At 31.8% G+C, this 12,602-nt stretch overlaps 2 protein-coding genes across 3 annotated transcripts; both read right to left on the bottom strand.

Annotated features, from left to right (window-relative positions):
* Positions 1–1,337: 1,337 nt before the first annotated feature.
* On the bottom strand, positions 1,338–4,414 carry LOC107913892 (nuclear pore complex protein NUP35). 2 transcript variants are annotated; one of them, XM_041102987.1, is made up of 5 exons: positions 4,334–4,414; positions 4,094–4,137; positions 3,044–3,600; positions 2,375–2,486; positions 1,338–1,964 (listed from the first exon to the last, which is right to left on the bottom strand). In XM_041102987.1, exons 3-5 carry the CDS (start codon positions 3,562–3,564, stop codon positions 1,662–1,664), a joined length of 936 nt encoding a protein of 311 aa, XP_040958921.1. In that variant the 5' UTR covers positions 3,565–3,600; positions 4,094–4,137; positions 4,334–4,414; the 3' UTR covers positions 1,338–1,661. The 2 variants fall into 2 exon arrangements, with proteins under 2 accessions (XP_040958921.1, XP_016698048.1); XM_016842559.2 differs by having other exon boundaries at positions 4,094–4,375.
* Positions 4,415–10,821: 6,407 nt separating this feature from the next.
* On the bottom strand, positions 10,822–12,527 carry LOC107914358 (GATA transcription factor 12). The gene is made up of 2 exons (XM_016843258.2): positions 11,998–12,527; positions 10,822–11,865 (listed from the first exon to the last, which is right to left on the bottom strand). Exons 1-2 carry the CDS (start codon positions 12,295–12,297, stop codon positions 11,197–11,199), a joined length of 969 nt encoding a protein of 322 aa, XP_016698747.1. The 5' UTR covers positions 12,298–12,527; the 3' UTR covers positions 10,822–11,196.
* Positions 12,528–12,602: the final 75 nt, after the last annotated feature.

Genomic DNA, 12,602 nt, shown 5'->3' with positions numbered 1-12,602 from the left:
GTTTGCATTTTTGTCTATTTAAATTGTAAACTTCGGTAATGCTCCGTAACCCTGTTCTGGTGACAGATTCGGGTTAGGGGTGTTACAAGAACCTTTCGAATTTGGGTTTTTTTGTCATCCTTACGGCTAATCCATATGAGATATTCAAATAAGAAAAAAATACCTCTTTCAAGTCATTTGCAAATGAACTCTAAAAAGTTGGGATAAAACACAAAAAAATTAAGATCCAAAAGAAAATAAAGATGTTAAAAACATTATCTGTTTGGGTAGTAATGCAACCAATTATTCCAGATAGATTCCAAATTAATTTGTTGGTCTAGTGTAAGCCTAAACTATAGTAAAAAAATTATTGCAAGTGACTTGAAAGAGGATGTTCTTTTTATTATTTGAATATATCACATGGGTTAGTCGATGGGTTATAAAGGGCTAAAAATGATTTTTTTTTTAAATAATATTTTAAAATTTTTTAGAGTTAGGACTAAATTGACAAATTTTGTAAATGTTAAAGGCCAAATTTATTAATTTTTTAGAATTAGAGCTAAAAACACAAAATTTGTAAACATTGAGAGCTAAGTTTGTTGATTTTTTTTATATTTAGGATTAAATTGATAGAATATGTAAACATTAGGAGGCTAATTTTGTTACAAAACCAATAAAAAAACCCACATCAATTTAGAGTGACTAAATAAAAAAATTAATAGTTAAGTGATAAAAATAAAACGAAAGACTTAGTTGAATGATCATTTTCATAGTTTACTCATAAAAAAATAATTTTCACCATGTTCCACATTATTTAATAGAAAATTTTAACGAAGAAACTAATTTACACGTTTCAAAATATATAAAGACTAATTTACTCAGAACTAAAATGCAATACGTCTCTAAATACAAATTTTTTTTTAATACTTTTACCTATATTGCATTTATATTTTATTCAAAAATAAGGAAAGGCAAAGGTACTAAATAATGGTAAGAAACGCAAGGTAGAAATTAATTACGTACGGTAATTTTTTATTAATTTAGATAATTTGAATTTTGAAATATTTTGTTTGAACTAGTAAAACAAGACAAGCCGCAGCAATAAATGCTGTAGAACTAACCTTTGATGGCAAATATTGAGCGGAGAACATAAATGGTAAGTTATACGAAATAACATATACTAGAGAAAATATAATGGCATGTTGAATTGAGAATTATTTCTTTTTAGGCTTAGTGATAATTGTTTGTGAAAAGAAAACATAAATTTTAAATATTTTAATTTATAAATTATTGATGTATTATAATATTAAAAACATATATTTTATTTTTAAAATAATAAAAAATAGGAGTAAATAACACAATTACCATGTGTTGTCGCAAAAGTGTACCACATGTCACCTACGACCTAAGACATTGTAATATATAATGGCTGACATACTTTTTGAGCCCGAAAGAAAGATATTCACTGGCATTGCTCGTTTTAACTCTGGCTTTATGCAATTGAAAATTACAAATAAAATTCCTTCAAAGAAAAAAAGGAACTTACAATAAAATTTTCAACAAAAACAATTACAAAAAAATCTGCAACAATTTTCATTGCAAGGAAAATTGCTACTTCAAGTGGAATCATAAATTCACTCTATTGAAATTATACGTCCCGTCTTGTGCTGATACGTAGATTCCTAAGATCCAAACAAGTACTCCATGACTTTGTTCCCTAGTGATTTTGTAGGGCTTGCCATAACACCTTCCGACTGTCGTGCATTGGCATTGCCGTTTTGAAGATAGTACGGTCGAGGTGGCCTGAAATTGTTACACTCTGATGTTCTACTTGATGCCGGAGTCAAAGTCATGAAGCCCTGATGATTCAATCTTTCATTTAATGCCTCGCGTTGCATTTGATCCACTGGCTTCACACCAACCATTAGTACTCCATTAATTTGCATTCCATTCCTGCCAAGAGCCCGTTGAGCCTCGGATCGTTTCTACACCAAATAGAAAGCAATCATTGCCATGTATTGGTTTCAACATTAGCATGTATGATTTCATCTCCTTCCAATTCTGTTAATCCACAAGAGTCAAAAGACTTTCACATACAACACTGCGCATATTTCAGAACAGATGACACAAGACTAAACATAAAGATGGGATAAAAAGAACACAGCCTAATTGTTAACAAACATATCATTCCAATCAACTACTTTTTAAATTAATCTCCGACTCTTTTTTGTTTCTTATACAAATAAAGAAAATGGCACGAACAAAACAGATTGGTATAAGGGAATTAAAAAGAGAGATAACCAGGGTACATAATACTTCTCACAAAAGAACTTAACAAATATCACTAAACAACATTAAGAGGAAGGAAATAGGAAGACGGAGAGAGAAGATTCACCGAATAAAGAATGTGGATCCAGTTAGCATCTCTTGGCCCAGGAACATGTTTCAATATCACACCACACTTTTCAAACTCTCGCAAAACTAAATTTGTATCAGCAGGAGAAAATCTGGAAAGAAAGCAAATGTTAAAGCCAATGGGATCTTGCATACATATAACATTAAAACAACACCATCAGTTTAACCCCAAATGTTTAGGTTCGACACTTTGTTTTACTAGACAAACATGCTATGATAAATGTCATCACCAAGAAGGAAAATGTTAAAATTTAAGGCTGCTTTATCAGAAGGTTCTATATTGTGGAGAGTGGATCAAACAAACAGATAGAAGATTTCAGGCTGCACTATTGAACATTGAGAAATCTAGCAAGAAGTTTCCATTTTTCAACAAGTAGACAAAACAACGCCAGCAATTATTCAAAACATTAAGCGGATAGCATCAAAATAATTATGTTTTTAACCTGACACATAAAGGTATGAAATTTTAGAAAACTGAGTAAGGATAAAATAGGAATGTAGATAAATGTCCAGTGAAATAATAAAAGCAAAAGTTACGTCAGAAAAATGAGGCCACATTACAGGAAAAAACACTACTGCTTGCTAGAAGACAACATGACAATATATCAACTATTAAGTAGAACATGAAAGTATGGACTATGGAGCATACCCATAAACAGTAACCCATTCTTCCTCATCTAGATTTGCTGTAGGTACGGAGTTCCTCTGTATCTCTGGCCTAGCAACTGCCCTCGGAGGTGGAAGTGTGATCAATGCACCAGGCTGAGCCATGCCCTCAACGGGAGAGCCCTTTCCCTTGTCATCTTGCTCACTACTACTTGCCTTGGGTACTGCAAATGAAGTGCTAGCCCTTGACTTGTTCGTTGCTGGAGTAGAGAAGTCACGTCCAGAACTTCGGACTGGAGTTCTTGGATCTGACTTGATTTCAGAAGATATAGGATAATCCAATGCTCCAGATTCAGGTGAAAAATCCACACGGTCCTCCAAGGTGTACATAGGAGGAGGCGGAAGATCTGAGCCTCTGAAATTGTCTCGCCATAAAGCCGAGACGGCTGCTGCTTGACCTGGACTAGAGAAATTCCCTTTCCGGGCAGAGATTGGTGATGCCAAGTCTTGGAAAAACAATGACTGCCTTCCTGATTTTGGAGTTCTATGAACCACAGTGCTCATTTCTTTCTAGATTATGAACTCTGAATAAAGATTCATCTACACAAAGTTACAAACAATGTCAGTAGCTTTATCAAAACCTGATGAACCATGTTCACAAAAACTTGATGTATCAAAACCACAGTGCTCATTTATTTCCAAAGTATGAACACTTAATAAAGAGTCCTATATACAAATCATATCATCAGCTTTATAAAAACCTGATGTACCAACTTATACAACATCAATTTTCAATAAGATCTAAAACCCCCAATTTTAAGATGATCAATAGAATGTTTAACATTCAACAATAATAACTTCAATAGTTTAGTTAACTAAAGCTGATTCTTTTGTACCTTGTTTTCTTCTCTTGGATTGTTTCTATTAAATTATCCAAACAGATTATCAGATCAATCAATAGCTTAACCTTACAAATTTTTCTCCAGATATTAGCCAATGAACCACTTTCGTAGCTCAATTCCCTTAACAAACCATTTCATTGACATTATAGATGTATATATAAACAGAATTAAACAAAGAAAAGAGATAGAACCTTTGAGTTGAGCTCCGTTTGGATTACCCTTCCAAATTGGAAAGCTGAAGAACAAAAATCTTCTCAGCAACAATTCTAATTTTTGAAACACTAAATCTTAGATCCTCTTCAGAATTTGTGTTTTGATTACTGTTTTGATTCAGCTTAAATCACGTAAAAGAAAAAAAAAACTTTATTTTTCGCTTGTTTTCGCATTACAGTTTTTTTCCCCTAAGACCAGACAATTTCGGGTAAACGTACCGGAGAAGTCCCTGTACTTGTGGCGGATTGCATTTCGGCTTCTCCACGGAATAAATGGGCAAATTAGCCCTTATACATTTCAAAACATGAAAATTAGCTCTTTCGTTAAATTTTATCTGTTAAATGATAATGTAGAACATCAATTTAAATAATTAATTATCAATTTGATACCTGAGCTATAATTAAAATATTATTTTAATTTTTAATATTTTCTTAATAGTAATTCTAAAAAATAAAAAATCTTTAAAAATATATAAATTATTAAAATATTAAAAATTATATTAAAACACTTTTATAAATAAAAAATTCTAAAAATTTAAAATACATATGTAAAAATCTAAAAAGAAATTAAAAAAATTTAATATCAAACTTTCCAATCGAAACCAGACACCATGTTTTTTTTACATGATTTTTTTTCCTTATTCTAGAAAACCCCCCAAATATATATATATAGTAGTGGAACAACCAAATGGGAAGGGTAACATCTTGGAAGAGAAGTAGAAAACCCATCAAGAATCAAATGAGGGGTTTTAGAGTATTAATTTTCTTGGAGCTCTTCGTAAAGGACTTTTTTGATGGACCAGCTCAACATGGTGATTAAGTTTAATTTTTATGGTTTTCATTTGACATAATACATCAATGAGTGCACTAAATTACATTACATTGAAATGAACACAAATACCATTTACTATATCTAAATGGAATACTTTTAAAACTTCTTTTGACGGACTATCATAAATCTGTAAATCTTTCTTCTCATTAAATGATATTTTAACTAGACAATTAGCAACTCGATTATTTTCTTGAGACATATTTTAAAATTTAATGATTTTCATGTATCAAAATCTAATAAATCCGTCTAATCAAAGTAAAACTTGAAACTGCCAATGAACTATTTTGCATACCTTTAATCATCTGTGAATTGTCAAAATGAATCATTATTTTATTATAACTGTATCGTTGAAGAAGGAAATTTGTGTGAATATTTGAACAAAGATATTTTGCCATGTTGTTGACTCCAGCTGCCATACTATTGTTGGGTTTCCTTTCTTAAATTTAAAACACCCCAAAAGCTTTTATGGAAGAATTTTTTTTCCTTCAATTAAAATCAAAAATTTTTTTTATAAATTTTTACATATTTATTTTAAATTTTTATATTTTTTAATTATAATATATTTTTTAAAAAACATTTTAGCATAAATTATCTCTGGCCATGCTTAGAACGAGTTTAGCAAATTTACATTCCTTGTGAAACAAGAAGTGTTCAAGATCGTAAATCAATGAACTAAAGTCATGATTGGAAATCAGTAAGCTTTAAAGATGACAATTGTGATTGTAAATCAGTGAATTGTTTAATCGGCGTTGCGATTGTAAATCGACGAACTCTTAATAAAATATTCATGATCGTAAATCAAAGAATTGAAGCCGTTATTGTAAATTATCGAGCTTTGAAAATGAAAGTTGTGATCGTAAATCAACGAAGTGTTTAAATGGAGTTGTGATCGTAAATCAGTGAACTCATAATAAAGTTTTCATGATTGTAAATCAATGAACTAAATCTTTGATTATAAGTCAGCGGGCTTTAAAAATGTAACAAAATGAACAGAAGTTTTCTTATATTATTTAGCAGATCGATTCATTTCAAGCTTCGTTTCCAACGTACGATGAAGAGTAGTAGCTTTAGCTTCATAAAGACAATGTAATAAAATTGATTCCTCCATTCTCCTTCTTTCAAGGTCAGTTTTAAGTTCTACCTCAACATGCCTATATTCATAATCTCTAGCATCTTACTTGATCTGAGGAGAAGAGAGGTCAGAATTAGCTAGTTGAAAAATAATCTTTGGCCTTCCTTAGAACTAGTTCAACAAATTTACATTCATTGTAAATAAGAAGTGTTCGTGATCGTAAATTAATGAACTGAAGTTGTGATAGTAATTAAACGAACTTTGAAAATGACAGTTGTGATCGTAAATCATCGAACTATTTAAGTGGAGCTGTGATTGTAAATTTGTGAACTCTTAATGAAGTGTTTTTTTATCGTAAATCAATGAACTGAAGCTGTAATCGTAAATCAGCGAGCTTTAAAAATGATAGTTGTGATCGTAAATTAGCGAAACGTGAGATTCATAAAATCTTTTAAGTAGAAGGTAGTGATTGTAAATCAATTGAAGCTTTTCAAAATGTTCATTTTTTAGCAGATCGATATATTTCAAGCCTCGTTTCAGATGTACGGTGAAAATAAATAGCTTGATCCTTACAAAGACAATGTAACAAAATTGATTCCTCAACCCTCTTTCTTTCAAGGTCAGTTTTGAGTTCTTCATCAACATGTCTATATTCATCATCTCTAGCATCTAACTTGCTCTGACGGGCAAAGAGATCAGAATTAGCTAGTTGAAAATCATCTTTGGCCATGCTTAGAACTAGTTCAACAAGTTTACGTTCCTTATGAACTAAGAAGTGTTCAAGATCATAAATCAATGAACTAAAGTCGTGATTGGAAATCAACGAGTTTTACAAATGACAGTTGTGATCGTAAATCAACGAACTATCTAATCGGAGTTGTGCTCGTAAATTGGTGAACTCTTAATGAAGTGTTTATGATCGTAAATCAAAGAACTGAAGCCGTGATTGTAAATTAGCGAGCTTTGAAAATGATAGTTGTGGTAGTAAATCAGTGAATTATTTAAGTGGAGTTGCAATCGTAAATTGGCGAACTCTTAATGAAGTTTTTATGATCGTAAATCAATTAACTGAAGCCTTGATCGTAAATTAGCAAGATTTAAAAATGACAATTGTGATCGTAAATCAGCGACCTGTTTAAGTGGAGTTGCGACCGTAAATCGACAAACTCTTAATGTACTGTTTATGATCGTAAATCAATGAACTTAAGCCGTGTTCGTAAATCGGCGAGCTTAAAAAATGACAATTGTGATCGTAAATCAGCGAACTGTGAGATTTGTAAAATCCTATAAGAAGAAGACCGTGATTGGAAATCAACTGAAGCTTTTTAGAATGTTCCTTGTTTTTTTGAGCAGATGGATCCATTTCAAGCATTATTTCAGATGTACGGTGACGAGAAGTAGTTTCAGCCTCGCAAAGGCAATGTAAAAAAACCTATGCTCCTACTTTCTAGGTCAGTTTTGAGTTCTTCCTCAACACGCCTATATTCATTATCTCTAGAATCTAACTTGCTCTGAATGGCAAAGAGGTCAGAATTAGCTAGTTGAAAATCATCTCTGGCCTTGCTTAGAACTAGTTCAGCAAATTTACATTTCTTGTGAACAAGAAGTGTTCATGATCGTAAATTAATGAACTGAATTTGTGATAGTAAATCAACGAGTTTTAAAAATGATAGTTGTGATCGTAAATCAACAAACTCTTAATGAAATGTTCTTATATTGACAAATCTCATATATGTACTATTATACGCTAAAACATGACTAAAAATTAAAAATTAAAAAACCAACACTACTTTCAAAAAAAAAATAACGATGACAAAATAAAAACCATAAAAATGTAAGCTTTACCAAATTTGAGTTTATTTATTAAATTCATATTAATTACTTAAAATGAATTTAAGATTAATATTTCATGTATCATAATATTTATAAATTTAAATATTATTTGAGAAATAATATTTGATGCACCGTTGGTGTATAAGTTCCATGCATCATTAATGAATAATAATATGACACATCATAATTAAATTAAACAAAAAAATATGAAAGACTTGTAAATAAATACTAACAATTTTATTTAAATATAATTAAACATCAATCATTACTATTATAAATAAATATTAATACTTCTCGGATTGAGGGTTTAGGATCATAGGTTTAGGGTTTAAAGTTTAGAGTTGGGTTTTAGCACTTGTGTATAATTAATTATTATTTAATTATGTTTAAATAAAGTTATTAGTATGTATTGATAAGTTCTCCAATAATTTTTATTTTGTTTAATGATGAAGTGTCATATTATTATTCACTGATAAAGCATGAGACTTATGCACCGACAGGACATTAAATATTCTCTCATTATTTAAATAATTTTATTTTTACTTTACAACTTTATATTTTAATTTACCATATTTAAAATGTTAAATATTTTATATATATTTTTGAAAATAATTGTCATTCAGAGAAAATGGAAAGATGAAATTAAATTTATGTATGGGTGCAATGAATATCGTGATATTGTAAAGGGATTTGGAGCAAATCACTGAAAAAATGAAGAGTAGCATGCACCTTTCCAATAATAAGTTTCCTTTGAGCCAAGCAATGTTTAAACTATCATCTGTCATTACATTTTACCTACCAATTCTGACCCTTCCTAATTTATAATCCTAATAAAATGTACTCAATTTATTTTTTCCAAAATATCTCCTTACCCTTCACTCAAACTCCCCAAAACTATATTTATAAACTATTTCCCCCTAAAATATCAAATATATATACTCCTATCATACATTCACTTCTAAGCTGGGATAATTAATAAATAAAAAGAGAGCCCACAGTGGAGAGAAGGGTTTAGGGGACAAACCCTATCATCTGATACAGAATATAACATGGAAAGATCCCTAGACAAAGGGCGGCAAAGCTAAGACAAGCCATTCTGAAATATTGGATATATATTATTATTGATGCACGTCTCAGTCACCTACAGCACCACATGTGCTCTTCTTTGAAACTCACATGCATGTTCTTGGTGCTTTCTTTTCCTTTTCTTATATCCCACATGCCTTTGCCTTCCTTCTCTACCCATCCCATATTAATTGCCTATTGTACAAATACCATGTACTTTTACCTGTACTATCCATTTACTATTTCCTATTTCCTATTTATATTTATTGTCTTCTTTTTATAAAGTGATGGTTTTAGGCATTTAATCAACAAATATATATATAAAATAAAATATTAAAATATTTTAACATTTGTAATTGATTTTTCATTTTATAAAATAATTTGGGTTTGGGGGCTTCCATATTTAAAATAAAAATTAAAATGCTAAAGCATTTAGTCAAGGCAAGCACAATGACATCAATTGAGTTTTGTTGTAGCAATTTGCCCATGAGCCCAGTCAAGTTGACAACAAACCATATCTTTTCTTTTTTGGTATTTAATATGAAGATACTCTGTGCCTAGTTAACTAGATTGGTTCCAATATTAAGAATTAACTTGTCTATATAGGTTTTTTTTATGAAAGAAATTAACTTGGAATTACATATGTTTCGTGATAATTAGTTTTGCTTATTAGAAAATACTATTCAACCTTATATTTACAAATTTTAACTAAGTTAACCATTACATGACCATTTTACAGGAAGACGCGGATTCGAGTGCGTTGAAGTCTATTATTCTCTTATTTATGGATTGGAGAGGAGCTATGAGTAGTTCTAAGTATATCGTCAAAAAGAACAGATATGATTAAAATTTATAACGAGATATACCAAAGACTAAATTTAGATTTAAGATGAACTGAATTTGTGTTATCAAACACATATACAACAATAATATTTATTATTTTTTTGGAATTTGTATATTTAATTATGAATTTGAAATGATTATAATAGATATTTGTCAACTTAAACTTAATAATATTATATATTTAGAATTTTAATTAATTTATAGAATAAATGAAGTTAAAATCTAAATATCATCAAAATATTTAAACGAAGTAGAGTGGAACCCCTTGGAAGAGCAAATGTGCCGGACGGGGAGGACAGTTACGTATCACCCAGGTCGTAATGAACAAAAGACTGCAGTAGGCAAACATATAGTTTGCCCTTCAAATAGATTTAAAATTTAAGTTAATCGAGTAGGATGACTCTTTTTTTTTTTTAAATTAAAAAATAAGATAATTGAGGAGTGTCATTCGTTCCACGCATTTATTGATGACTATTTGACGTTGATTCATGAAGACTAAGGGTGAGTTTGAATGAACAGTGCGTTTACTTACGGTTAGTGTAAAAACAGCAGTAGTGGTAAGATTAGATATTATAGCGATACTGTAACGTGAGACAAAAAGTAAACTAAACGCACTACACCGCACTCAATTATCCATCCAAATCCACCCTAAATGGTCGATGTGTTAACTATTTAGCAGAATTGGCTTAAATATTCAATGTGAGCTCGTAATGGCTCGTCTCAAACCATTTTTGCAAGTTGAATATTGTGTCAAATTTAAGAATAAATAAATAAAATAGGTGATATTCTTTTGTATAAAATAATAATGGTATTGTTTTTATAAAATTCGTTGGTTCTCTCAAAATCTTTTGACCTCTTCACAATAAAAATGGTACGTGCCAAAGACGAAGTCTAATATGATTTTATTCCCATTTGATGATGATATTATTAAAAAAAGAATCACTGAAATCCATGGCCAGTAGTTTGGATCCTTGAACCACTCCACAAGTTAAGTAAATAAATCACATATAAACATCAATCTTAGTAAAAGTTGGTTTATGGACAGTCAAATAACGAGATATACATATTTTTATAAATTATGATTTTTATTCAAAACTCGGCTTGCTTTGAAAATGCATTCCCATTCCCATTTGCATGTGCAAATGCAATTAGGTGCGGACATCCCCCCTCACCCATTAGCCAACTCTGGAAATGTGTTTCCACTCTTTTTTTTTTGTCCATTTAAGAGAAAGAAATTAAAACAAAAAATCTAGTTGCATTTATGAAAATAAAATTAATTCTAAAATCTGCCAATTGGGCAAAATTCAATTATGACTAACTTCCTCTGTTTTTTGGCTTTCTTGGGTTCCAGGTAAAAAAACTACAGAATTTTCTTTTTCTTTGAAGATCAAATTTTAGGAAAAGAACTACCTTTAAAAAAAAAAAGATTATATATTGCTAAATCATGTGGCTAAAATTGGGCCCACCATGATGGTGGATCAAGAAATCATCAGCACAACCACCGTTGGATATGCCGAAAACCGAAGTTTGACTCATCAGCTGTTGATGCTGTGCTCTTTGGAACTCCTTTTGTCTCCTAAGCTCCAAAACTTTCCTATGAGAATTCGAATGCTTCGCCGAAACAAATGTCGGACTCGCTGCGGGACGGTATTCCGGCACCAATCGGCCCGACTTGTACCTCACCCCACATGCATTACACAATGTTTTCGGACCCAACGGCCCAGTCCTCCATTGCGGCGTCTTTTCCGCCGCACAATGTAAACATTTCCGGACTGGCAACTCCGAATTGGCGTTCGGGTTCTCCCTTTTCTTCTGGGCCGCCGATTTCGGATTGAGGTGGAGGAGTCGGGTGGACCAATCGCATGGGGCCACCCTTGAACGCTTGGATCGTGCCTTCCCCGGGAGCGGAGTTTCGTGTTGGAAAATTGGGTTGGAATTGGATGGGCTCTGGATTAAGGAATCGGGTCGGGTTGAGGAAGATGAGGATTCGGGTATGAGTGATTTTGACGTTGCGAAAATCTGGAGGCTGCTTTGTAAATTCTGGTCCGTTGAGAACGAGTCCTCCACAAAATTTGAGAGCCATTCAAGCTCAGCCAATTCATCATACTGCAAAAAATTTATATAAAAAAAAAACATTTATCGTCTACAATATTGTTATTTAACTACGTAAATAATAATTCTTTTCCATGCAAAAATAAGAAAAAAAAATAAAACAGAAGATTTTGTTTTGTTAATTACCGGGACGCAAAGTTCCCCGGAGAACTGAGAAGAGTGAGGGAGATTAACGGGAGAGAGGTGGTTATCGCCTCCGGAAACGGAGGAATTGCAGGTGACAGTGGAGGAGTCGGTGGAATTGCCGGCGACATTTTCTAAAAAGACGTCATTTATAATGGCGTCTTCATTAGAAAAGTCGAGGAGATCGTCGACGGTGAAATTCTCTGGGAGCTTTCGCTCTGTGGACATCATCTTCACAGGCGAGAAATCATTGCCTGCAGCACCGCCATAAAAACCTCCGACGAAGAAGTCCCCCACCTCCATTCAACCTTAGAAACTACAATATGCAGCTTCCTATATACGAATAGTTATAGTGAAAGATCTCTACTTGTGTAGAGAGAGAGAGAGAAGATGAAGAAATGGAATGAGAGTTTGAAGAGAAAGGTTTGGTGTAGGAAAGAGTGAGGAGAAAGGGTGGGTTTTGAGGAGTGAAGGGAAGGGCAGAACTGCAAATATGAGCAAATTGTAGCATCTTTTTAGTTTTTACATGCACTCTATTATTTAATTTAATTTACACTATAATATTATTATTATTAAAGTTTCTAACTGAGCTAAAGAGTTAATTCAAT

The sequence above is a fragment of the Gossypium hirsutum genome, chromosome D10, assembly GCF_007990345.1.
Source record: "Gossypium hirsutum isolate 1008001.06 chromosome D10, Gossypium_hirsutum_v2.1, whole genome shotgun sequence".
NCBI lineage: Eukaryota > Viridiplantae > Streptophyta > Magnoliopsida > Malvales > Malvaceae > Gossypium > Gossypium hirsutum.
The sequence above is the reverse complement of the archived record's forward strand: the minus strand, read 5'-3'. Positions and strand labels throughout refer to the sequence as shown.

What these genes read in the sequence shown, in the direction of transcription:
- LOC107913892 (XM_041102987.1), bottom strand. Translation starts at nt 3,564, where the DNA reads ATGAGCACTGTGGTTCATAGAACTCCAAAATCAGGAAGGCAGTCATTG. An exon ending in GAATGGGTTACTGTTTATGG is followed by an intron (nt 2,487 to 3,043) that starts GTATGCTCCATA and finishes CTTTCTTTCCAG; the next exon opens with ATTTTCTCCTGCTGATACAA. An exon ending in GGATCCACATTCTTTATTCG is followed by an intron (nt 1,965 to 2,374) that starts GTGAATCTTCTC and finishes TATTTGGTGTAG; the next exon opens with AAACGATCCGAGGCTCAACG.
- LOC107914358 (XM_016843258.2), bottom strand. Translation starts at nt 12,297, where the DNA reads ATGGAGGTGGGGGACTTCTTCGTCGGAGGTTTTTATGGCGGTGCTGCA. An exon ending in CCGGGGAACTTTGCGTCCCG is followed by an intron (nt 11,866 to 11,997) that starts GTAATTAACAAA and finishes AATTTTTTGCAG; the next exon opens with TATGATGAATTGGCTGAGCT.